Source organism: Sorghum bicolor, chromosome 1 (genome assembly GCF_000003195.3).
Source record: "Sorghum bicolor cultivar BTx623 chromosome 1, Sorghum_bicolor_NCBIv3, whole genome shotgun sequence".
In the NCBI taxonomy this organism is placed as follows: domain Eukaryota; kingdom Viridiplantae; phylum Streptophyta; class Magnoliopsida; order Poales; family Poaceae; genus Sorghum; species Sorghum bicolor.
Window position 1 is genome coordinate 12,042,993 of NC_012870.2, and position 26,025 is coordinate 12,069,017.

Here is a 26,025-nt window from a genome sequence, read left to right on the forward strand (position 1 = left end):
GTTTGGGAAGTTGATATTGGGTGCCATGTGGGACCCACAACTTTTTTTGGGCTGGCCCGATTAGGATTTAGGGTGGGTTGCGCCCTTTGCTGAGGGCCCAAAATCAAAGCCCTCGGCAAAGTTTTTTTTTATTTTTTTAGTTTTTTTAGCCTAGTTTTTTTGGCAAAATACATTATTTAAAACTTAATTTTAAATTTTGGGAAAATTTTGACTTTTTTATATATTTCTTTAATTTATTTTGTTTTGTTGATTTTTTAATAAAACTTTTTTTCGTTAATAAACTCATCAAGGTCTATATTTGTTGTAATTGTCAACTTTTCATTTGACAGAGTTTGAACCACACAAATTTTGAATTTTAAATTTTTCACACCTACATGTTAGTTTTCGAAACTCTAGATGGTTTCAACTCGAAAAGTCATGAATACCAAGATTGGTCCACTCATTAAAATCTACATTTGATACATAGGTTATTTTTGTATTTGACAAAGTATTAGGAAAGTATAGTTTTAAATCAACAAGTCTCACTTGTAGTTTCATAAAGTCTACGAGATTCAAGACTTAGCTACTAGTGTTTACTAGCACTTTCTCAAATGCGAAAATTAGCTACATATCAAATGTATATCTTGATAAGTAATAACACCCTTGTATTCAAAATGTTTTCATTTGAGGTCATTTAGTGCCTTATTTGACAAAGTTTGACCAAGTCCCATCTTAGATTTTTAAAACATGTGACTAGAGTTTACTTAAACTTTTCTAAATGGTAAAATGATTTGAGAATTTTTCATAATAGATTTGAGAATTTTCCTCGAATTTTTGGAGTTTTTGGAGTATTTTTGGGGCTTAAATAATAATTATAGACTTTTCTGGAATTATTTTATCCATCAATTATCATAAGATAATTAATAATATCTAAACTTTGTTAGAAAGTTTTAAAAACTCACATGACAACATGGTTTTGGGGTATAAATATTTCCATAAAAAATCAAATGATTTAACAAAGTGGTCTTATACATATTGTTAAAAAATGGACACATATCTCACAACTTATGTAACTATGTAAGAGATACATCCATTTATGAATAATGTATAGCCCAAGTTTGTTAATAAGATTTGAAAATTTTATGGTAAGATAATACAACCATATTATGATCTCATGCCAAATTTTAGGACTTTTTGACACCTCTATGATATTATTGTTTTTTTCTAGTCGAAGTCACCAAAATACTCATAAGCATTTCCTTGACTACCAACCACCAAGGAAATTCAATAACCCTCAAGGAAATAATAGTTTACTTGACGGTTTAGAATGACTGCCAAGGAAATGGGTATTTTCTTTGGCGGTTGAGAATAACTGCCAAGAAAATGAGTCATTTCCTTGGAGGTGATTGGAAACTGCCAAGGAAATACCCATATTTCTTGGCGGTTTACTTAAACCTCCAAGGAATATATGTTTCCTTGAGTGTGGAGTAGCACCGCCAAGGAAACTGTCATTTTCTTGGTAGTTTGATTTTGGCCCCCAAGGAAATTTGGAGCCGCCAAGGCAATTCTACTTTCCTGTAGTGTTGGAATAGTTGGTTCAAAGAGAGGAACTTGATTCTTAAATATTTGGAACTACATACATGGAACCGAGCCACATGAGTTTCATTGAAAGATTAAACTTATCTCCCGTCTGATGAAATTTTTTTATTTAATGACCCTATCTATTTTTGTTTATATGACATCCTATTTAATATGCATAGCACTCTCATGAAACAAGAAACCTAAAATGTGGATCATCGAACGAACAACATCCGTCTTTGGGTCTCTTTTTTGGCAACGTGGCTAAGGGGTTGACAACATTTATCATCATCAAGTCTTTCCAACGCGTGACGTGTGGGTATGGAAGGAGATTTGCATGTTTCGGTCTCGGTTTTGCAGGTGGACATACACGGTTCGATTTCCTATTGCAATATCGGGGCACCGCCGGAACGGGGCGTAGATTTTTTTTTAGTTTTGATGAAGGTTCCACGATGACCGAGATTGAGACCGAGACAGTTTAGGATTATATTAGATTGGATGAAAAAAAAAGTTGTTTAGAAATTTTGCCTCGAGTTCTGGTTAGTAAATAGAATAATGACGGACCAAAAGTCGGACAGAAAGATATCCGATGAACTGAAATTTTTATAATTATATATTAGAAAAAAATCTATATCTAATAAAAAAACAAATTTATCACCTCCTAATTTTAGTCTGCCTTTTTGTTTTGTCTAACTGTCTCACACTTGCGAGAAAAAGCTAAATACAAATACAATACGGAGCAACATACTTTCAAGAGTTCTATTTTGTCTTTGCGATAGATCGATAGATCGGGACTCCAATGCCGCAACGACGCCGGCGGTTATACGCAAGTAAGTTTAAGGTGGATGTTTGGTATATGGATTAAGACTTCGAGGTCTTGTTTAGATCTAAATTTTTTTAGTTTGAATATTATAGCATTTTTATTTATATTTGATAATTATTGTTTAACCATTGAATAACTGGGTTTAAAAGATTCATCTTATAAGTTATAGGTAAACTATGTATTTAGTTATATTTTATCTATATTTAATATTTCATATATGTACCGTAAAAATTTGATGTGATAAAATTTTAAAATATTTTTAAATTTTAGGTACAACTAAACAAGGCCCGAGTATTAAATACAAATTGAGTCCGCCCTGAAGCCGAATCTAATCTGAACTTTCACCCAAGTTAATTAATTAACATAAGAGAGCCTAGGCCAGGCCTATATAATATAGGTATGCAAATCGATGCGGACATCAAATTTAACAGGTAAGCAACTCCAATAGTTTGCTAAAACTCACTTGGCAAATCTATAGTTTTGACAAGTCTCAAAGCCAAATGCCAAGTGAAAAAAGAAGCATTCTCTAACAATTTGTTATTTGGACTTGGCAAAAGAACTTGGCATCCTAGGATTTTTGACAAAATCATAAATTTAAGCCTCCAACAAGTTGGCAAAACTAGTTGGCAAATTGGAATACACATAATGCCATAATGGCAAGTGATGGAGGACTTAGCATATTTGCCAAATGAAGGGGATATTTTGCCAAGCTCACAAAATTGCCAAGTAGTTTTGCCAACTTTTTGGAGGCTGTTTTTTATGGTTTTGACAAAAATCCTAGGATGCCAAGTACTTTTAGCAAACTGTTGGAGTTGCTCAACTCCAATAGTTTGCTAAAACTCAATTGACAAATCTATAGTTTTGCCAAATCTTAAAACCAAATGCCAAGTAAAAAAAGAGGCATTCTCCAACAGTTTTCTATTTGGGCTTAGCAAAAGAACTTGGCATCCTAGGATTTTTGCCAAAATCACAAAATTGAGCCTCCAACAAGTTGGTAAAACTAGTTGGCAAATTGGGATACACGTGATGCCAAGTGATGGAGGACTTGGCATATTTGCCAAGTGAAGGGGGGATTTTGCCAAGCCCACAAAATTGCCAAGTAGTTTTGCCAACTTGTTGGAGGCTGTTTTTTTTGGTTTTGGTAAAATTCCTAAGGTGCCAAGTACTTTTAGCAAACTGTTGGAGTTGCTCTTATTTTTATTTTGTTTAATAATTAGTGTCAAATAGACTAATTAGATTTAAAAAAATTGTCTCGCATAACTATGTTTTTAGGTTCGTAAATAGTCTATACTAGCAAAATATGCCCGTGCGTTGCAACGGGATATATAATTTACTAATTGGTCAATAGATGACTTATTGTTTAAAGATTTATGCAATGGTCATAGAACTGCCGAATCGGCCGTTTTCAGCAAGCCATTCAAATCCCTCGATTTGGGCTTCCTGAAGTCTGGCTAGCAGGTCATCCAGCCAACTAACACAAGCCCAGGTTGCATTGCACAAGCCTGGTTAATCCCTTATGCAGGCAACCAAACACTCCCATAGCAAATACTCGTAGCTTAATGTTGATAGTGCTATATCTATACTCGTTGATTTATGGTGAGAGATAAATACTGCTAAATAGCTAACAGATTCGACGTATTACTTAAGCAAATAAACTCATAGTTTGCAATGTGCACCCAGAGCGTTCAGGAAATAATGTCCTGCAAGACAGTGCCAAAAATATAAATATTTTCCTGTTCATCAAATAGAATTTAGCAATGAGGATTTCCAACAATTTGTACATCCTGACCAATCTTAGTTCAGTCTGAATTTACATACGTTTGAAGTTGCTCTTATAAAAAAAACAGAAATGCTATCACACACCCATGTGTTTTTGTTTATCCTGGCACACGCTTTTGTTATTCGTCGGATGGGCATCATGTGTGTATCTTTATCACTGCCGTTTCTTTGTCTGATTTGGAGGGCCCATTTTTTCAGTACTGTTCAAAAATTGGGAATCACGCCTCTCTGTTTCTGAGCATTCATTTCCTTTTCGTCTTCCTCCCCTCGACGCTTTGCCCCGCGACACGCGCCCAAGGCGATTTCGTCGGCACGACGGCGATTTGGTTCGGCGAACTCGCACTTCTCGATGTAGAGTGATGCCGAAGGTGTGTAATGGATTCCTGTTGCACGCTCTCCAATTTTTGTGGTTCTGTACTTTGTTGAGGTCAAAGGGATGGAGATTTGGTTGGGGGATTTTGGAATGTAAGCAGGCCATGGGGTTCGAGGGGTAGGAGATGGGAGGGCCAGTGCCGCCACCGACGCTGCAGCACCCTCATCCGCGCCTGCGCGGGCCATGGGTGCCATCTCTTTTTCGAGTTCGTCAAGTTGTCATCCCATGTCCGCTGCGCCGCTAGCGACGCCGACCATCGCGGTGAGGTGCTGCAGTCGGCTCGCCTTTGCCTCCACCTCCCACGTTACGCCACCAGCCCTTGTGTTGTTTCCTCTGCCGCCGCCCCCACGCTTGGCTTCATGTTGCTTCGTATGCTATGCCTAACGCTGCAGCGGCCAGGAATGTCTTAGTATCCTGAATGCCGGCGGCTACTGCATTTTGTCTTTGGAGCAGCTTGGTTTAACTGATTTGAGGTTCATTCTGGTGGAGTGGAATGCTGCGAACTTGAGCTGCTTAGGGTTGGGGATGGGGTTGGGGAATTTTTGTATCAAGTTTCGGTCCCCTGATTTTTATTTCCATTTACTGTGTTGGCTTATGTTCCCTTCAATTTATTTGATCTGATAGATTGCTTGTGGTTGCTTCACTAGTTCGTACTGTTGCCTAGTTGGTGAGGTCAGTGATATTCTAATGGCATGAACATAGTAGAGAGCTTGTTTGCGTATGCCTGTGTGTTTGTTACTTTCTCCTCTGTACTGGTTTTCTGTATTTGTTCAATCAGCAAGTGCTAGGAAATCTCTTTCTTGATTCAGAGTAAAGTATAATAATAAATCAGAGTCAAGTGTCTATGACTGCATTATAGGTTTTCCACCAGTCCTCTTCCTGTGATTTGTGAGTACATTGATAGCAGTAGTCGTAGGATTATATACTTATCTAAGATGTCTGAAACAACAATTGTGGTTAACATAGAATAGGAATATGCTATTTGTTAGCTGCATCCACCAATTACTAATTGTTTTGAACTCTTCTCTTCTGCAACTCCAACCTAATGAGATGCAGCAGCAACAGTGGCAGACTACTTTTTGGAAAACTAGTTGAATCCAAGAACGGACATCCTTGTTGGTATCTCTAAAATCAGATTCTCTGTTTTGATTAGCTGATAGGGTTCATTTTGTAGACCTATATGACTGAGATAGTTAGATTTGTTTAGTCTTGGTCTGTGGCCTCATCTGCGCAAGAGTGTTGAGGTGGCATGGTGGAATAAGAAAATTATTCAACAGTTTTATATTTCTAAATTACACAGTATAAACGCTGCTAATAAGAGAGGGTGGAATTTTTAGTTGGGCTATGCAGCTTTTCCTCAAAAGGGAATTAGGAGAGGCCTGGCCAATTTTCTATATTTGGTGTAGCTTTTACTCTGTCTAAATCCTTCTCAAAATGAGATGTTGCTACTGCTATTGCACCTGTATAAATTTTCTGCTATCATTTAGCTTGAATTCTTTATGGTGTTGTATCTGTTTTATTAACTAAATACAGAGCAAATAATGCTTGTCGTTTATGCCACCTTAGTATAAATCAAGTGCTATTGTCCTGTTCTTCGTATATGTTTGCTAGAATTTTTATGGCAACTTTATTAGTTCAAGAGGAAACAATAAATTCTAGAAAATAGACTTTTGTGTCAGGCACCTGAAAGGTCTTGAGATATTATGCATTTGTGCTGAAAGTCACACTGAATTTCGTTACTTTGTATATGTCTGCAACCTAAAATCTATCATTCATTCTGTTGCTTCAGTTAATTGGCTGAATCTCTTTTTTATGACTGAAACTTTGTTTCTAACTGAAACTCATGTGTTTTTAAGAGAAACTCTATTTATATGGTAACTCGTGTTTTTCTATGTAACCATGAAGGATAAAGACTTCCTTTCTCATGCTGAATGTATCGATGGGGATAATGATGATGATTTCAATATGAACTCTGAAGAAAACATAGCTTCTTTGGATCCACATTTGTCAGAGGATGAGATTGATGAAGGTGAACTAGTGAAGACGACTTACATGCATTTCATACAGGTTAGCTGTTTTTATACTTGTTTCCCCTTTTTTTCTTTTAATTTCTCCTTTTACATGGAGGGCAGCCTGCATTGTGTCATTTTTCTTGTGCAAGGCCGGATGAGATGTGTGGGTCTTGTGGATGCAATGCTCATGTGGTCCACGTTGTGGCTCTTTAACTTTGTACAACTAGAGTACTTTTGTCACGTTCGAGCATGAGTAGTGCAGAAAGTGTTGATTGTTTGGGGAGAGACCACCTGTTTCCGTTGGAGAAGGCTGACGGCTCCGACGACGACGGCGAGGCGCTGGCCTCGTTGGCCTCCTACGCCGCAGCCGCCCGCAGGGCCATCCCCCCCGCAGCCGCCCCCCAGATGCAGGCCGGCCCCTCCCGTCCCCTCCTGCAGTCCTCGCCGGCCGAGAGGCCTGGACTGGCAGTCGCAGGCGGACCCGAGGTGGCAGGCGACGGGAAGGTCCCCTCCAAGCCGCGGCGCCGCAGGCAACGCAGGCGGCGGCGGAAGCGAGGCCGCGGGGGCGCGGCGGCTCAAGATGGGGCAGTCCCCCGTCCGGAAGCTGAGATGGCCCGTATCTCCGCCCACCTGCGTCTTGGCCCCCGGCGTCGGGCTTCCCCTCCGGACCGAGACGGATGGCAGCTCGTGTTGCCGCAGCGACCGGAGCAGGCCGCGCGGGCGCGTGGCGCTACCGGCCAGAAGGAGGCGCGGCCGCAAGGCGCGACCGCCCGGCGGCAGCAGCAGGGCAACCAGAGGCGCAACGGAGGTGAGCGTGTCCTCCCCAGGGAGGTCGAGGACCGCTGCCTCAACTGCCTCTCTTCGGCACACCGCGTCGCCAATTGCCGGAGACCCATGAGATGCTTCAGCTGCCGCGGCGTCAACCACTTCGCCAGAGACTGCAAGCGATCACGGCCAGCGAGCAGCGGGGAGGTGCCGGCGAGGAACGATGGGCGCTTCGTCAGGCAGCGGGGGGGGGGGGGGGGGGCGCAGCCAGGGAACGCCGCCTGGGGCGACCGGGCCGACGCCGCCGCCGCCGTCCCCTGGGACGCCTGAGGGTGCAAGTGGGAGGACGCCATCGCCGAGCCCGCCCTCAGAGGTCGAAGACGGTGGCTTGGCATGGCCGGGAGCGCTGACCTCGCGTCCGCGCGAATGTTGGCGCTACATCTCGCGCGACGCAGCCATCAACAACGCCGAGACGAGCCTGCGATTCTCCGTCGTGGCGCAGACTCGCTGCGGCGCTTCGGACATCCCCATCGCCGACGCTCAGCAGGCCATCGCGGCCGCGTCTGGGGTTCGACAGGACGAGGTGATGCTCCGCCACTTCTACCCCGAGAACTTCATCATCCTCTGTGCCTCCCAGGCGGTCAAGGATCGGGTGCTCGCCATCTCGCCTCTGCCCATCGGCTCCACGGCGCTCGTGCTGATGCCTTGGACAAAGCTGCGCCACGCCGACCAAGCCTCCCTGCGGTTCCGCGTCAACATTGTCCTCGAAGGGGTGCCGCCGCACGCGTGGCGCGAGGACACAGCTGCCAAAATCCTCACTCCTTCATGCTGGATCCAGGAGATCGACACCGCTACGAGCTCCGGAGACGATCTCTCGGCATTCAAGATAACGGCTTGGACAGCCCACCCCTCCTACATCCCCCTCATCTGCTGGCTGGGGATCACGGAGGATGAACCCCCTGCCACCTCTTCGATGGGGGGCTGGTGCTGCCTTCGTACCTGACGGAGAAGAAGACACTCGCCTACAAAGTCATCATCCACGTCAAGTCGGTGGCGGACTTCAACCCCCGGTCGCCGTCGCCTAGGGGGCCACCCTCCTCGGATGACGACATCAGCGATCGCGAAGACTACCACTTCAGCCGGGGGAACGGACCGCGGATTCACGCCTTCGCCTGCGACCGGGGCGTCCCGGATGGTGACGCCGACCTTGGGCTGGGAGCTCACCGGCGTGATGGGGGCGCCGGCCGAGCCAGAAGACGCGCGGGCGCTGCCACGGCCTCGTTCCAGGAAGCCGGGACAGCGCGGGAGCGGAGCAGGACCCGCCGGTGCATAGGAGCAGCGCCGGTCGCGGGGCGTCCACCTCGGCGCGCCAACCACGAAGGGCAGCGTGAACACCCGTCCATGCAGACTTCGGGCGGACGCAAGCTGGGGCGCTGGGTGTGGCGGCCAGTCTGCCACGCCGCGCTCGCACCGCCAAGCGTCGTGCTGGCCCCAGCAGCGCCGCTGGGCACGAGCGAGGAAGACGCAGGGCCGGCGGTCCTTGCTGTTGCGCCGGCGGCGGAAGTCCAGGAGGCTCCTCGGCCAGCCTTCTGTTGGGACACCGCCTGGGCGCAGGCGCTCGAAAGGCCGGCGGACTACGCGCGGTGCGCCGGGCAGGCATCGCGTGGGGACATGCCAGTCCAGGCATCTCCAGCCAAAACCAGTGAAATCGAGTTGCAGGGGACTGCGAAGTCTGCCTCCTCGACTGACGCTCCAGCCGCGTGCGCTCCAACTGTGCAGTTCAGCCATGTCGACAAGCCGGCGGCAGCCGCAGCCGCCGATAGGCACCCGGGAGCACCGTCCGTGCCTGCAGCCAGCGCCATGCGGGCACGGCCACCGTCTGTGTGCTGCGCACAGGCAGCAGGACCTGAAGCCAAGTTGCTGGCAGCAGAGGACCCGGCTTTGGCGTCTCCTGAGCCACCAGAGGCCGCGGCCACGCTGACTGCTGCCCAAGAAGAGCAAGAAGGGACCGCCAGCCACGACGCGGAAGCGGAGCCCGACGTCGAGTGCTGTGCAATCCAGGACAGGACGCCGACAAGGAGCAGCAGCCTCGCCGAGCGCCGCGGTGACAGTAGCGAGGAGTTCGCTACCCCGGCCACTGAGGCCGCGGGTGCAGGATTCAACTGCGCCACCGCCGAGCACCGATCGAGTTCCATCAGCGGCCGAATCAAAAAGTTCGCGAAGAAGGTGCTGCAAAAGACTACGGCGCCGCTGCTGCCCACCAAGGTCTTTGACTCTTCGGCCAAGTTGCCGATACGCAGCAGACGGATTGCTGCGCAACCGCTGTCCAGGATACCTGTCGCCAAGCGGGGTGAGTTCCTCGTCAGGCAGCGACTTGGCCTGGTGCAGGACGGCGCCTCGGCGGGGGCAGGCCACAGTCTGGTGAGCTTGCTGTCAGGGAACGATGAAGACTGGGACTCGCGCATGGAGGCGATGCAGGAGCTGTTCGCTGACGGCAACCTACAGCCGCGAGCTGCGCGGCGCCGCGCCCAGCGTGCTTGACCCCGTGGGCGTCATGTCTTCTGTTGTAACCTTCATGAATACCATTTCTATCTTGTGTTGGAACGCTCGAGGACTAAACGGGAGGGCACGCCGCGATGCTGTGCGCACGTTAGTTCAATCAGAGCGACGTCATATTGTCTGTATCATCGAAACAAAACTGCAAGATGTACCTCAACTACTTATTGCTTCGATGCTGGGAATGAACTTCGTTGACTATGCCTTCCTTCCCGCCATGGGGACCTGCGGGGGCATCATTGTTGCCGCGCAGCAACCTGATGTCCGCATTGTCGACGTGCATATCGGCTGCTTCTCTGTCACCGTGCGGGTGCACACTGGCACGCATGATGGCCACCCTCCTTGGTGGCTAACAACGGTCTACGGGCCTCAGGACGACAACGACAAGGTTCTATTTCTTGAAGAGCTTTCAGCCGTCAGAGATGCGTGCCCCGGCCCATGGGCAATCATAGGAGATTTTAATCTCATCCTGGATGAAGCGGACAAGAACAATGCGACTATCAACAGGCGCAACATGTCCCGTTTCCGCCAGGCAGTGGCTCAGCTCGAGCTCCTGGACATCCACCTCCATGGCAGGCGATACACGTGGAGCAACGAGCGCCGGTCGCCCACTCTAGTGAGGCTAGATCGTGCGCTTGTTTCGTTGGATTGGGAAGCGCTGCACCCCGATTGCCACCTCCAGGCACTCTCCTCGGACGTCTCAGACCACAGCCCGCTGCTGCTGCAAACACGCCTTTCTATCCATCACGCGCGGAGATTCCTGTTTGAAGCCTTCTGGCCAAAAATGTCGGGCTTCCAGGAAGCTGTGATCGCTGGTTGGATCTGCACGTCCAGCACCAGTGACCCCTTGCGCCGCCTAGATGAGTTATTCAGGAACCTAAAGCGCAAACTACAAAGCTGGGCGGCTACGACGATAGGAAACGTCAGAGAGCAGCTCCTCATGGCCAGAGCCATCATTCTGCGAGTAGACCAGGCCGCCGAGCTGAGGGACCTCACTGAGACCGAGTACCAGCTGCGCAGGGACCTTAAGCTGAAGGCCCTAGGTCTCGCCTCCGTGGAACGCACCATGGCACGGCAGCGGGCACGGGTGCGGTTCTTGGCAGAAGGGGACGCTAACACCAAATACTTCCACCTGCTTGCCCGGGGGCGGAAGCGCAGGAACGCCATCTACCGCCTAAGAAACGAAAGTGGCGACGCATGTGCTGATCACGACGAGATGGAGGCGGCAGTTCACGACCACTTCAAGGGGGTCTTTGGACAACCGGGACCCGGATCACACACGATCGACTACCTGGCCATTGGAATTTCTCCTCAGGATTTCTCCGCACTTGACCTGCCCTTCTCCGTGGAGGAGGTGGAACGGGTCGTGCGTGAAATGCCTGCGGACAGGGCACCGGGTCCGGACGGCTTCACTGGGGCCTTCTACAAAGCAGCGTGGTCGCACATCAAGGATGACGTGCTGGCAGCTATGAACGCGTTGCTGTTCGGGGACTGCAACACATTCTACAGGCTGAACAATGCCTTCATTGTGCTGCTACCGAAGAGACAAGGGGCCGCGACACCAAGCGATTACAGACCCATATCGATGATCCACAGTTTCGGGAAACTGGCCTCAAAGCTCCTAGCTTCAAGGCTAGCGCCCAGACTCAAAGACATTATATCGCCCAACCAGAACGCCTTCATACAAGGAAGAACAATTCACGACAATTTTAAATTTGTCCAACGGGCAGCGGTCTATCTAAAAAAGAACAAGACGCCTATGGCACTTCTAAAGCTTGACATATCAAAGGCGTTCGACACCGTCGCTTGGCCGTTCCTCCTCGACACCCTCAGGGCCTTCGGATTTGGGGATCGCTGGCGCAGATGGACGGCCACACTGCTCTCATCGGCATCCTCCCGCATACTGCTGAACGGAACGCCAGGCCGACCCATCCGTCACTTGCGCGGCGTACGACAGGGAGACTCTCTCTCCCCGATGTTGTTCATCATCGCAATGGAGGTGTTCGCCAGGCTCCTAAAGGTGGCGGTAGATGAAAGGCTTCTCAGGCCGCAGCAATCCCTCGTCATCAAGCACCAGTGCAGCATTTACGCCGATGACGTGATTATCTTCCTGCACCCGCACGCGGACGATGCAAGAGCGATCAAGGAAATACTTAGAATCTTTGGGGAGGCATCCGGCCTGAGGACCAACCTCGCCAAGTGTTCCATCACGCCGATCCATGTTCCGGACAACAGCCTGCCTCAGCTACAGGAAATTCTTGAGTGCCAAGTAACACAGTTTCCCATCACATACCTCGGCCTACCGCTCAGCACCAAGAAGATCCCCAGAGCACGGATTCAGGCGGCTGTTGACACAATCAATAGGAGGCTACCAAGCTGTCATGGCCCTCTAATGACCAAGAGCGGCCGACTTGTTTGGATCAAATCCGTCCTCTCAGCGATCCCCATCTACGCTATTATTGCAGACGGGCTGCCACTGTGGGCCATCCAAGAGATTAATGGGATCTGCCGCAGGTTCCTTTGGACAGGAAAGGAGGGTTCAGTAAGGGGGAAATGCACGGTTGCTTGGCCTGTCGTTTGCCGGCCGACCGACCTCGGAGGTCTTGGCGTCCCCGACCTGCGGCTCGCGTCCATCGCCCTGCAGACCCGGTGGCTCTGGCTCCAGAAGACCGACGACACTAGAGCCTGGGCGCAGCTGCCCATCGCGGTGACCAGGGAGGTGTCCGCCTTCTTCGACGCCTCCACGTTCACCGTGATTGGCAACGGGCAGACCACAGCTTTTTGGACGGATCGCTGGATCCAGGGCAAAGCTGTGAAAGACATTGCACCGACCCTGTTGGAGTTCGTCAGGCGTAGGGATATCAAGGAAACAACTGTCGCGGCGGCCATGGAGAACCGGTCATGGATACGCCAAATAACGGGGGGGATCACCGTTCTAGCCATAAGGGAGTACCTAAGACTGTGGGACATCCTATCCGCAGTAACCTTAGGTGAAGGCGAAGACAAGCTCATTTGGCGCTGGTCAGCGGATGGAGCATACTCCTCCAAATCAGCCTACCGTGCGCTTTTTGCGGCTGCTAGCCCGGTCTACGGCTGCCATATGATCTGGGGAATATGGGCACCGCTGCGAGTCAAAATATTCCTATGGCTCGCCATCAGGAGGCGCCACTGGACAGCAGATAGAAGACGTCGACACGGGCTCGAGGCAGCAGACCGCTGCTACCTATGTGACCAGGAGCCAGAAACAATTGACCATATCATTGCCTCCTGTTCGTTCTCCAGACAAATCTGGTGGAACATCTTGACGATACTTGGTGCCGATGCGTCACAGATCGGAGCTGATAGCCTACTGGATTGGTGGGAACGCTGGAGGCACAGATGGCATGGAGAAAAGCGTAAAGGAGCCGACACGCTGTTCGCACTGATTGCATGGGAGATATGGAAAGAACGCAACGCACGATGCTTCAGGAGCTCCCCGGCCACCGTCAGCCAGCTACTTTCTACCATCAAGGCCAACGGCGACCTCTGGATTGATGCCGGGGCCCAAAACCTCGGCGCTTTTGTAAAAAACTTTGCTCTACTTAATACAAAGATACGCAAACCTTTTGCGTATTCGAGAAAAAAGGTGTTTATAGTTTAGCAGTAAAGGGTTTCTTCACACGCACACTTTGGAAGTTTGCGAGGCCCATTTTTTTCTCCCCAAACAAATGGCTGGCTGTACACTGACTGATATTTGTCTTGCTTTTATGGTTGTGCTCCAGTTTATCTTTCTATTTTGTTAATGCTGATAAACAAGTCATCCTTGCTGGCTTTTCCTGTGCTGTGCATGTTCGCTTTATTTCTCATTAAAATTTTTGTGTTCTCCCGTAGTAAATTTTCAACAAAAGACTTCTAATTTGTTTTTGCTACCACTAATGCATCCTCTCTGTCTAGACTCGTTCAATACCACAAATTAACTATACTGTCAACAGGATCCACATGCATGAGCCAGATTTTGTTTTATATACATATGTAGTATAATTACATTAACAAGTAGTATTTGCACTATTTGGCACGTGCAATTTTCATATATGTGTTTTGTAATTTTTGAAGATCATAAATAGTATAATTGCATTAATAACAAGTTAACAGGTGGGGCTTTGCTTGCTTGTCTCAATTGCATTTGTGGTATGCTTACACATTTTGAGTGAGCTAGGAATGAGGACTAACAAGCAGTCTGCTTATTTAGAGGCTTCGCAGTGCATAGCTAATTTGTTACAATACAAGTTTTTGTAAAATATTTTTTGCACTTTGCACTCTTGGAATAGTAGAATTATCACCATCCTTTTTTCCTACCAAATAGGTTACACTTTAATGTCACCCTTGTTATATTGCTAGTTGTCATCTTTCTTATCCTTACACTTGTATGTGTGAAATCTGACCACTGAGAATCTCACTATATATGCATAGCCATTGTAGAAAGTGTGACATGGATGGTTGTAGTTATATTTTGCCATACTCAATTGATTCTAAACCTTAACAAACTCCCTACTACAAGTAGAAAACAGGTATCAACCTATAGGGCATAGGCACAGGAAAAAAGGATAATGTAGATTTGCTAGGAACTTGGTTATACAGTACAACTCATTCCTGGTTTGTATTTTAAGAGGCAAACTTATTTTTTGTCCTCTTGTGCTTGGAACATATGAGAATTGCCATCATTTATTTGTTTTCTTGTGCTTAGCATGATAGTCATGCTTAGTTCTTTGTGCTTAGTATTTTAAGTATGTTTATTGTGATTTATATCAATGCACATCAAATTTTTGTTCTTGTCCTTTCATAAAAAATATTTCTTGTGATTGTGCTAGCACACCTTTTCATCTATTTATTGTGTTTTTTGCTTGTCCACATCAAGTTTTTGTCCTTATTTTTTGATAGAAAAAATGGTCACTTGTGATTTGTGATAACACACCTTGTCCTTTGTTTAGTGATTTGGCGCACACTAAATTTTTGTCCTTGTCCTTTCATAGAAAAATTTATCTCTTGTGTTTTGTGCTAACACACCTTGTCCTTTGTTTATCCTGATTTGTGCTACCACAAACCACATCTTTGTTACTTATGATTTGTGGTGACAACAACTTAGTTTTTTCCTTGTCTTTTCATAGAAATAAATCTGCTTATTGTGATTTGTGGCAAAATAGACCCGATAAACTCACACTTACATTCTCACTCAGTCACTCAGTCTCTCTCGTGTCCCAGCCCTAGCAGCAGCTAGCCATAGGACAGCCAGATCTCTACCCTTGTCACTCATCATTATTTATGCATCTACTATAAGATGGGACTTCACTAGACTACTTTGCTTATCATGTGATCTTTCTTTGGTGGAATTTGTGCAAAATAGCTCTATCCTCTCTCAGTTTTTCTATTTTATATATGATCTTATCACATTCTAATATACTATGTTTACGCTTGAGTTAACAGGAGGAAAAGAATCTAGTGTTTTAATCTGTTTTGTTCTTAATTTTAGGTGCTAGCTACTGTCATGTTTGCATTAGACAGAGAAATGCTACCCTATTTACTTGTGAAGGATCTGATTTTGCAAGTAAGCTTACAGGGTCTGATATTACAATTTTTATGCAGCTTTAGCATTTTGCTTGAATCTATACTCTTATCGTGTTGAAATAATCTTGGTTTCTGATACTTGCATACTCTTATTATTGTAAATCAGTATGCAGTGTTGGTCTCTATACACTTTAAGGTATGGTCACTTTTGCACCCACCTATACTTTGGGTATGTTAGTGGTTATAGTGAAGTCTTCTATACGTCAGCAGACTTATGTCCTCATGTATATATACCATGCAGTCCTTCCATTTGATCCTTACATTGTTGTTTTACAGGTCACTTCAAGGAAATGGACCAACTGACAAAATTTCAAAAGTGATTGGCCTCATGTAGTCTCTTGCTATCTTGTGAGTACAAAAAGAGACACTTGAATCAATGTTTATTGGTCTCTTTATCTTTACTAGCCCATAGTGGGTTATTTTGTCCAAAATTGTTTCTTAGAGACCTTAGCGGGAATGAATTAGTGGGGTTGATTCCTCATATACTTGGCAACCTATCCTACACAGGCAAACTATTAGCATCATCAACAAAATTCTTCTTTACCAAAGTTATAACATGATTGGTTTTTGCAATAACATTGGTCTTCAGTGTAGTTAAAGTCACAAACCAGAAGAATATTATTCACAAATAGCAGCCAGAATATTTCAGGTGATGGTTGGTTCGTGTGATATATAGTTTTCTCAAATATAGAATACTCATAGTTGAGTTCACAAAACGTTAGAGCTTGGAAAATATGCTCAAGCTACTTTCTAGTAGTTTTGGATTAGTACTATAGAAATAAGACGCATCCAGAATATACTACTGAATTTTAAAGTGCTCAGTTACTATTAATATCTACTATTGATGAAAATGAAACAAAGTTACATAATTGCAATCACTAATAATGTAAATTGCAGAAACTGCAATTGTGGTTCTCATAATGTGCAATTGATCATCATTAGTTGTACCACCTCCATTTGCTATTCTTGTTTCAGTATATGAACTTCACTCTCTTTCTCTTTTGTTATTCCTGTTGCACTATCATGTCCTCGTCCATTCATAGAAAAATTGTTTGTTTTATTTTGTTTTTTGATTGCACATGTCCATATCTTTATTACTTGTGATTTGTGCCGACACACACCTCATCTTTTTTATCATAACAATTTTTATTTGCAACTAGTTCCCTTGATCAACATAAAATTATCATGTATCTTACAGGCTACAGGTAGCTTGTCAATGAAGAATTCTGCTTCAAGCATGTTTAGTGGAAAGAAGCCTATCTAAGAAGTGGTTAGTTTGGTTGGATGCATATTTGATGAGTAAGTTTCTAGTATTTGAATTTGTTTGTCGAGATCACACCATTTTCTTATTGTGATGAAGCCTTCATGATGTGCAATGACTGGTGGTGAGATGCCTTCTCGATATGTGAAATGAATCAAATCCTATAGCTATGACTGCTAAATTGAAATGAAAGAATATTACCACTGTGACAGATAAATTGAAATGACTGCTACTATGGATTGAGAAAATTTGTGAGTTTACCGTAGAATTTTTGTTGTTGTCTTTCCATCGAAGATCATGTTAGTTATATCTACCGCTTATATGCTAGAGGACCTTAACCAGACTTCCTTTTTGAAGGGATATATATTAGTTAAGAAGTTTTTTTATCAAACTTATTTTGAGTGTCTTTGTGCTGTCACATGCGTGCCATATACATACAACTTGTTCTGTTTGTAGTATTGTACTTGAGAAGTCTGTTATTGTGTTAGGATGAAGAAATTTATTTTGTAAATTGTCCTTCCTTCGAAAAAAATTGTCCCTTGTCATTTTTTTACTATGCTGGTCCTCCCCCTCTCTATTGTGTTAGGATGAAGAAAAAAATTGCAAATTGTCCTTCTTTAGAAAAAAAATGTCCCTTGTCATTTGTGATTGTTCTTCTCCTCCTCTTTCTGTGATTGTGTTAGGATGAACAAACAAAATTTGTAAATTGTCCATCCTTAGAAAACATATTGTCCCTTGTATTTTGTGATTGTGCTGGTCCTTCCTCCTCTCTCTATGATTGTTTTAGGATGAAGAAAAAAAGGTAATTTATCCTTTCTTAGTAAAAAAAGTGTCCCTTGTCAAAAAATTGCTTTTGCTTGTGTGGTTCAGAATACTAAATAATATGCTTTGCTTAGCTGTACAAAGTCTTTTGCTTTTGATTTGTACTAACACATCTTGAAATTTGTTAATTGTGCTTTGTGCCAATACACTTTTATTTTTTTGTCTTTTTCCTTGCATAGAAAAAAATTATCTTAATGCAACTTGAAATCTGTTAATTGTGATTCGTGCCAATATATCTTTAAATCTGTACTATGTAAGTATATATGGTAGGGTTGGTTAGTAGGGAGAAACTGGTAGTATTAGCCTATTAGGGGTTACTTGTCCTTTGTGCAGAGCATTATTTTTGTCATTGTACTTTGTTATGTAGTTTTGTAGTTATCGTTTGATGTCCGCATGTATATTTGTGATGTATGCGTTTGCTTTTTTGAAAATTTTTACCTCTTTCCACCGATGCATACAGTTTACAACATCAACAGATTACAAGTGCAATAGAGTACAACTAGCACAAAATTTGTGTGCTAGTTAAAGTAAAAACACATATATTTTCTTCTCTGTTTGAATTCGGGTGTTACCCAGGCAGCTAAAAAATGTGTGACAACTAGGAAAAACACACATAGATTTTTGCTTGATTGGATTCGTGTGTTTTTTCCTTGAAAACACCCGTGTGCTGGAAGTTGATAAAACACATGGGTGTGAACTAGACAGACTCAAAAAAAATAGTGCAATAAGAGCTATTGTATTGTGCATTTTTTTTTAAAAAATGCACACGACTTGAAAACACTTTGTTTTGAAAAGTAATAAAAACTTTTCATACCAACCAATTGGAATCTGAAAACTGGCAAATGTCCAAATTATATTTTAGAGCAGTTTTTTTGTTCGCGTGAGATTATCTACCAAATCTACTAATTATTTAATAATATTTTTATAACAAATTAGAGATTTTCAATCATTACTTATCGACCAAACGAGTATGCCACTATGTCAAGTATTAGGAAGAAGTCCACTTTAGGTCCCTCAACTTTTGCAAAAGTCTGTTTTTCATCTCTGAACTTCAAAACCGGATAAAATACATCCCTCAATTTTTGAAACCATGCATATTATGTCCCTGACATGGTTATGAGCGGTTTTGAAGGCAGTTTTGTCTTTTTCATTTTTATTTATTCTGGCTAAATATTTGTAAAATTATAGTAAATCACATAAAATTCATAAAATAGTAATTCTAACTTTGTTGAACTTCAGATAAGTAGATCTACATAGTGAACATATAATATAGTATGCTTTAGTACAAATTTTTTATTGTAGCTTTAGATCTGTGTTTTTCTATAATTAATTAGAATAATTCATAGCTATAGTTTGTATGGTGCAATTGTGGTGAATTTTTTTATGTTAGACTAATTATTATATATTTAAACTATGGTAAAAATTTCATACTCATTAGATCATGTATAACTTAGTTATAGATTTATTATAATTTAACAAGCATAAACCTAAATAGATCTATAACTAAGTAATACATGATTCAATGAGTATACAATTTTTACTATAACTCAAACATAGAATAATTAGCTCACCATATAAATTTCATCACGATTAGACCATAGAAAATGTAGCTATAATTAATCTAATTAATTAGAGAAAATCATAGATCTAAAGATACATCAAAAAAATTTGTACTAGAACATACTATATTATATATTCAATGTGTAGATCTACTGATCTTAAGTCCAACAAAATTGAGTTTTCTATTTTATGATTTTTATGTGATTTACTGTGATTTTTCAAAAAATTCAGCCAAAATAAATAAAAAGAAAAAGGTAAAACCGCTTTCAAAACCAGGTCAAGGATGTCATGTGCATGGTTTTAAAAGTTGAGGGATGTATTTTGTCCGGTTTTAGAGTTCAGGGATGAAAATTAGACTTTCGTGAAAGTTGAGGGACCTAAAGTAGACTTTTTCCCAAGTATTATTGTTCCACGTTGCAAAAGGAGGCCCTAGCCCAAACACAGGTCCATCTGAAGCGTTGTCGTCATACACTGTTTGCTCTTGTGATCTGCTGACTGAAGCAGAGTAGTGGGCCGAGTCAACCCTTCTAGTCGGCCAAAAGCAGGGGTCGATTGCTTTGTGTATGGCCGCTAAACAAAATTCGAGGGTCAATTACAGCAAACGGGCCTCAGAACTGTAAGTTTACTTGCTCTAAAAAAACTGCAAGTTTACTTGATCCTAGCCCATTTTTCAGCCCACGGCCTCCCTCGTAGCATTTTCTGGAAAACCCTAGTTATACCTTCACGTAAATACCTCCTTGCCTCTAGCACCACCACTCATCGCGCCGCCGCAGCCCACAAACCCTCATCCCCCATCACTCTCCGGAGCCCCCCACCCTTCCCTCACCCAGCCATGGCGGAGCGCGGCAGTGAGCGTGGCGGCGAGCGCGGCGGGTTCGGCCGTGGCTTCGGGCGCGGCGGATGCGGCGACCGTGGCGGGTGTCGCGGCGGCCAGCGTGGCTCGCGACCGTGGCGGGCGTCGCGGCGGTCAGGAGAAAGAGAAGTGGGTCCCCGTCACCAAGCTCGGCCGCCTCGTATCGAGGAGATCTACCTCCACTCGCTCTCCGTAAGGAGCACCAGATTGTCGAGACCCTCGTCCCGAGGCTCAAGGACGAGGTCATGAGCAAACCCGCGCCGTGCAGCGCACCCGCTTCAAGGCCTTCGTAGTCGTCGGCCGCGATGGCGGCGAGGTCGGCGCCGGTGCGGATACCGTCGGACCCCGCGCGGAGGGGGGAGGTGGGCCCACGCCGGTGTGTGGGTGGGGGGCAGCGCGGAGGGTTTGGTTGTTGAATGTTCTAAGGAGGACGACACAGACGAGCGGGTGGACGCGGACGGGTGGGCGGACAGAACGTGGTGGCCGCTCGGATATAGTGGCAGAAGAAATCTACCGACTGAAATTTTGGCTTTTTATAAGTAGGTATAAAAAAAATAGTTTATTGCAGCTTCTTCCTCATTTCTTTCTCTCAACCATACATGAATTAGTTGGTGAAGCTATTTTGCCAAATACTTTTTTCAAAACAGCTTAGCTTCATCTAGAAAGTCACTCATGAAGCTATTTTCTAAAAAAACAGCTTTACTGGTGAAGTTGAGCTGTGCCAAACAAGCCTTTAGTATTTTATGTATGTATCTAAATATTTGATATGATAGATGATAAAAAAAAAATCAGCTTCAACTAAACAGGGGTAATAGAGCCTGTTCGCTTATCTTATCAATTGTAGTTTTTCTACGAGCTAATATCTCTCACAATAACGAACAAACTCTATATATGTCGTTCGATTTCAATATATGCCGTTCGATCTGCCAGGTCCAGGTGTTGAATGGAGGATCACACCTTTGCCCAACGGCGGCCGCACCCGCACCGTAACCACAATTTTGCCCGACGGCGGGTACACCAGCACCATAACCATATTTTTGCCCAAACGCCGCGGCGGCTACACCGTAGCCGCAGTCGAAGCTATTAATGTGCCTGCCGCCGGGCTCAGGCAGCAGAAGCACGGCGACGACGATGCCGTGTCGGAACAGGCCAAGAGGGAATCTTGAATTTTGGAAACTAAACAAGACACTACTTTCTCGCATTTTTCCACCTCTTGATTGACAAACTTGTCCAAACGGCCGGCAATTCAGAACTGAGACCAATAATTGTGTCAGGAAGAGGAAGACCAGAGTTTCAGCAGTTTGTTACAAAAGCAACACAAGCTCCGACCTTCGAGAGAGAGAGACCAAGACCAAGACTACTATTACATGCCCTCGTCTTTTACGCCTTGTTTAGTTCGCGAAAATAGTATTTTTGTTTGTATTTAATAATTATTGTCTAACTATAAACTAACTGGATTTAAAAAATTCATCTCATAAATTATAGGTAAACTGTACAATTAATTATTTTTATTTATATTTAATGTTCTGTGCATATGTCCAATGATTCGATATGATGGAGAATCTTGAATTTTTAGAACTAAACAAGGCATTACTTTCTCGCATTTTTCCACCTCTTGATTGACAAACTTGTCCAAACGGCCGGCAATTCAGAACTGAGACCAATAATTGTGTCAGGAAGAGGAAGACCAGAGTTTCAACAACTTGTTACAAAACAAAAGCAACACAAGCTCCGACATCCGAGAGAGATCACATATATAATTGATTGAAATGGAATAAAAGAACACCAAGCCTCCTCTGCGCCAGTGTAAGTGCAGCTCGCAGCAACCAACAACCCCAAAGTCTGGCTTCCAGCTTCCTCCTTGCAGTTGCAAGTCAGAGCTTCTGAAGACGCTGGCAGGTTTCTGAAGATGCCATGTCTATGTATCCAGAGGTACCAAGCACATAGCAGCAAGTCAGCAAGTAAGTATTGCACCGGTATTACGGGGATCACAGGTCATCAAACTTGTTCCACGATTTTTGTCTTTCAGACTTTCTATTTCTAGTTGATAAATACAGTAGTTGCCATATTCTCCCCATAGCTGCTAGCGGCTAGCCTATTCTCTGATCTTGTCTTACATCAAAGAACACGGAAGGAAATGCTTCTCCCTGCTTTTCTCCTGCAACCGCTCCTCCTCGCATGCTTCTTTTCATCCTTTGTTCATCCTATGGAACCAAACACATCAAGATCTTGGCGGTGCGCCAATATGTCCATTCCTTATCCTTTTGGTATTGCTGGCGATGGCGGGAGCCCCTTCCTGTCCCAAGGCTTCCAGATATCATGTGGCTCACGTCGATCTGCTGCCTTGTCTGGTCCGTCGCTGCCCATTGGGAACAGCGTGTTTGGGATTCTTGACATCTCATTGCTGGATGGTTTTGTGACCATAGCAGCTAGTGCCAGCTCTCAGCAGTGCAAGGGGAACTCTAGCTTTACCCTTGAGGGTACCATCTTCACATACTCAGATACAAGAAACAAGTTCACAGCTCTGGGTTGTAACGTGGTGGCCATGCTGTTGAATGGCAGTAGTGGTGGGTATACCGGTGGCTGTGCTTCCTTTTGCTCTACCAAAGATAATATCGTTAATGGTTCGTGCTCTGGTGTGGCTTGCTGCCAAGCTCCGGTGCCGAAAGGGCTAAAGAAGATGGAGCTAGAATTCAGTATTATATCCAACAAGTACAACAGCACTCCACCATGTGGCGAGGCTTTCATCGTGGAGCAGAACAAGTATGTGTTTTCAAGTCTTGACTTGGATAACAAGCCTCAATACCGACCTGTTGTGCTTGAGTGGTCTATAGATGGTGGCAGCTGTGAAGAGGCAAAACAGTCCTCCACATCGTATGCCTGCCGGGAGAATACCTACTGCTACAACTCACCAAATGGAATTGGTTACCGCTGCAATTGCTCCGATGGATTTCAGGGGAACCCATACCTGCCAGGGCCTGACGGTGGATGCCAAGGTACCAAATAAACTCTTGTATATATATGCCTGTAGTACCTGCAAGTAGCTTTTAATTTGTTTCTTCAACTTTAGATGGCAAGCAGAATCCATGTCTGATATCTGTTTTCTTTTCATGTGGCTGTCCTCTGTCGGCAAGATATTGATGAATGCACCACCAGAAATCCGTGCACACATAAGTGCGTCAACACAAAACCTGGTTTCCACTGCAGGTGCCCCGCAGGGATGAGCGGCGATGGCTTCAAAGAGGGAAGTGGTTGCAATGGAGTAGGCACGCTAACAATTGCCGGAGGTAAGTGTTTGAAACCATATATCAACCAGTGATAGCTAGATTATTCAGTCATAAGAAACTTCTGAATTTTATTGCTCCTACATATCTTGCAGTCACGGGACTAGCTCTGCTAGTGCTTCTCTTTATTCTTGGTTTCTGGACCCATTGGCTTGTTAAGAAGAGGAAACTTGCAAAGACAAAACAGAGATACTTTATGCAGAATGGTGGCTTGTTGCTGAAGCAGCAGATGTTTTCTGAGAGGGCACCGCTGCATATATTCACCTCTAGTGAGCTTGACAAAGCAACCAGTAACTTCAGTGATGACAATATTATTGGCAGAGGGGGATTTGGGACTGTGTACAAAGGCATACTATCCAACCAAGTGGTTGTGGCAATCAAGAAGGCACAACGAGTTGATCAGACCCAGATGGAACAATTCGTCAACGAGTTGATCATTCTTTCACAAGCGAACCACAAACATGTGGTCCAACTATTAGGATGTTGTCTTGAGACTGAAGTTCCTTTATTGGTTTATGAGTTCATTACCAATGGGGCCCTTTTTCATCATCTACACAATACATCATCCCCGATGTCATGGGAGAACCGTCTAAGCATTGCAGTTGAAACTGCATCGGCACTTGCATACTTGCATTTAGCTACAAAGATGCCAATAATTCACAGAGATGTCAAGTCATCAAACATACTTCTTGATGAGAATTTCACCGCAAAGGTGTCTGATTTTGGTGCCTCAAGGCCAATACCCTACAATCAGACCCATGTGACAACATTAGTGCAAGGGACACTAGGGTACCTTGACCCTGAGTACTTCCAGACAAGCCAATTGACTGAGAAGAGTGATGTGTACAGTTTCGGTGTGGTACTTATCGAGCTACTAACAAGGAAGAAACCTATTATGGATGGTATGATGGAAGATGTGAGAAGCCTAGTACTGCAATTTAGTATGTTATTCCATCAAAATAAGTTGTTGGAGATTGTTGATCCTACAGTAGCCGAAGAGACTGGAATGCGACATATTGAAACGATAGCAAAGTTGGCGTTACGATGCTTAAGGTTGAAAGGTGAAGAAAGACCAAGGATGATAGAGGTTGCAATTGAACTTGAAGCACTGAGAAGGTTGATGAAACAACATTTTATCATGAAGAGCGAGTCTTTGCTTCACGAGTCATGGTGCCATGAAGAGATGAGCATTCATGCACCATCGAATTTTTGCCTTGGCGATGATGACATTCCTGAAGATGAAAGCCAAGAGATCATTCTACTTCCATCCAATAGTCTCTCAGCCTAACTCAATAACTGTCAAAAAAAGGAGGTTTTAGCTGATTCTACCTTCTCAATTGTTAAATCAATCTTAGTAATCTCTACATCTTGTGTTTAGCTTCCAACCTGGTTAATGAAATATTTTATACATGTCCTTTTTTGTGAATTATTTGCCCAATCTTTGTTCAGCTATCACTATTACGAAATCTCAGTCACAGTAGAAACTGATTTCTAGAGGCGATCCTCTAGCCAAGTGCCTCTAGTAATATGTGTTTTGCAAAGGCAGGCAGTCACTTGCCCTTACAAATTGGATTTATAGAGGCGGTTGGAGTCATAGCTAACATCTAGAGATTGATTAAAATTTAGTGCCCCCTTAGGCATTTCTAGATGCGGTTCTTGATGAAGTAGGATCTAATAAAACAGGACACACCTCTGTCGTTTCTTTAGTAGTGTACTATTTTTGTCCACTTGTAGTTCAGAAGGCGATAGCAATTTAGCTAAGTTATATCTCTACAGTATCAAAAGTCAACAAAGAAATCAAGAGATCTATATGTGCTTATCTCTTAATCTACTCAACAACTATTCTATAGTACTAGTATATTGTCCATACCAACACTACAACAATATTGTACATACACACCAAAACACAATAAAACCTCTTGCCATGCTATTGACCAAATCAATGCCATGACGAGAAGTCTTCAACACAAAACCATTTTCCAACAAACTGAAATTTGGTTGAATTCATGCCACGCTTGAATTCAACATGCAACTGTATCCTACCATTTCTACTCTAGGCGGTGCAACATGCAACCGCTCTGTCGGGTATCAGAATTCGAGGTACCCAAAACACACGAATCGAAAGCCCAAAAGGCCACACAAAGTGAAGCCGGCCGAGAAGCAAGAATACCCAAGAAGAGCCCAAGGTAGCGTTGCACAAGAGGCCCAAAATGAGAGGCACCTAGATTTGGCCCACAATGGGCTACCAATGTCAGTATAGAGAACAAGATAGAAGAGAAGCCTAGGTCTATTTCACAGTTTGTCTACCCCTATCATCAACAAAGCCAATCCTTTATGGCCATGTTTTATAGGTGAATCCCTATGCACTGCTATTTAAGTATTGGCAAGGTAGAAAATTTTGACCACCATCAAATTGCTACCATCTCAAATTTCATTTTCTCCTGCTCAGCCCACATACTGCAGTTACTGATCAATGCAAATAAGGAAGCATTTGAGGAGAAAATGCAAATATGAATGCACTCTACACAAAAGAAGTAAAAATGAATAGACAAATTGTAGCGCAACCTATATGGATTATGTATGTAGCAGTAGCAAATCAAACAACAAATATCCAATTTCATGCTAATTGTGACAACTTAATTCGTGCAGTAGCGGCTCCATCAATCTAGTGCTACCAAAAGAAATATAAAACATAAAAACAAGGTCCTACTCCTAGGAAACAACAGAGCTAGATCTCCTACTCCAATCCAAAACCAGAACCATGCACGAATTACATCCC

The 26,025-nt window shown here is 44.3% G+C and overlaps 1 protein-coding gene across 3 annotated transcripts; it reads left to right on the forward strand.

The window, feature by feature from the left end:
- Positions 4,307 to 24,672, forward strand: LOC8056778 (wall-associated receptor kinase 5). Of its 3 annotated transcripts, XM_021461970.1 has the most exons (9): positions 4,307 to 4,527; positions 6,438 to 6,599; positions 15,372 to 15,446; positions 15,573 to 15,602; positions 15,743 to 15,814; positions 16,665 to 16,765; positions 21,639 to 22,958; positions 23,097 to 23,249; positions 23,342 to 24,672. In XM_021461970.1, the coding sequence occupies exons 7-9, from the start codon at positions 22,100 to 22,102 to the stop codon at positions 24,532 to 24,534; spliced, it is 2,205 nt and encodes a 734-aa protein (XP_021317645.1). In that variant the 5' UTR covers positions 4,307 to 4,527; positions 6,438 to 6,599; positions 15,372 to 15,446; positions 15,573 to 15,602; positions 15,743 to 15,814; positions 16,665 to 16,765; positions 21,639 to 22,099; the 3' UTR covers positions 24,535 to 24,672. The 3 variants fall into 3 exon arrangements, with proteins under 3 accessions (XP_021317645.1, XP_021317651.1, XP_002464142.1); XM_021461976.1 differs by lacking the exon at positions 15,573 to 15,602; XM_002464097.2 differs by lacking the exons at positions 15,372 to 15,446; positions 15,573 to 15,602 and having other exon boundaries at positions 4,315 to 4,527.

Bases quoted from the DNA above. Each gene is read 5' to 3' on its own strand.
- LOC8056778 (XM_021461970.1), top strand. From the start codon at position 22,100: ATGCTTCTCCCTGCTTTTCTCCTGCAACCGCTCCTCCTCGCATGCTTC. The intron at 22,959-23,096 runs GTACCAAATAAA...TCTGTCGGCAAG, and splicing joins GCCTGACGGTGGATGCCAAG to ATATTGATGAATGCACCACC. The intron at 23,250-23,341 runs GTAAGTGTTTGA...CATATCTTGCAG, and splicing joins CACGCTAACAATTGCCGGAG to TCACGGGACTAGCTCTGCTA.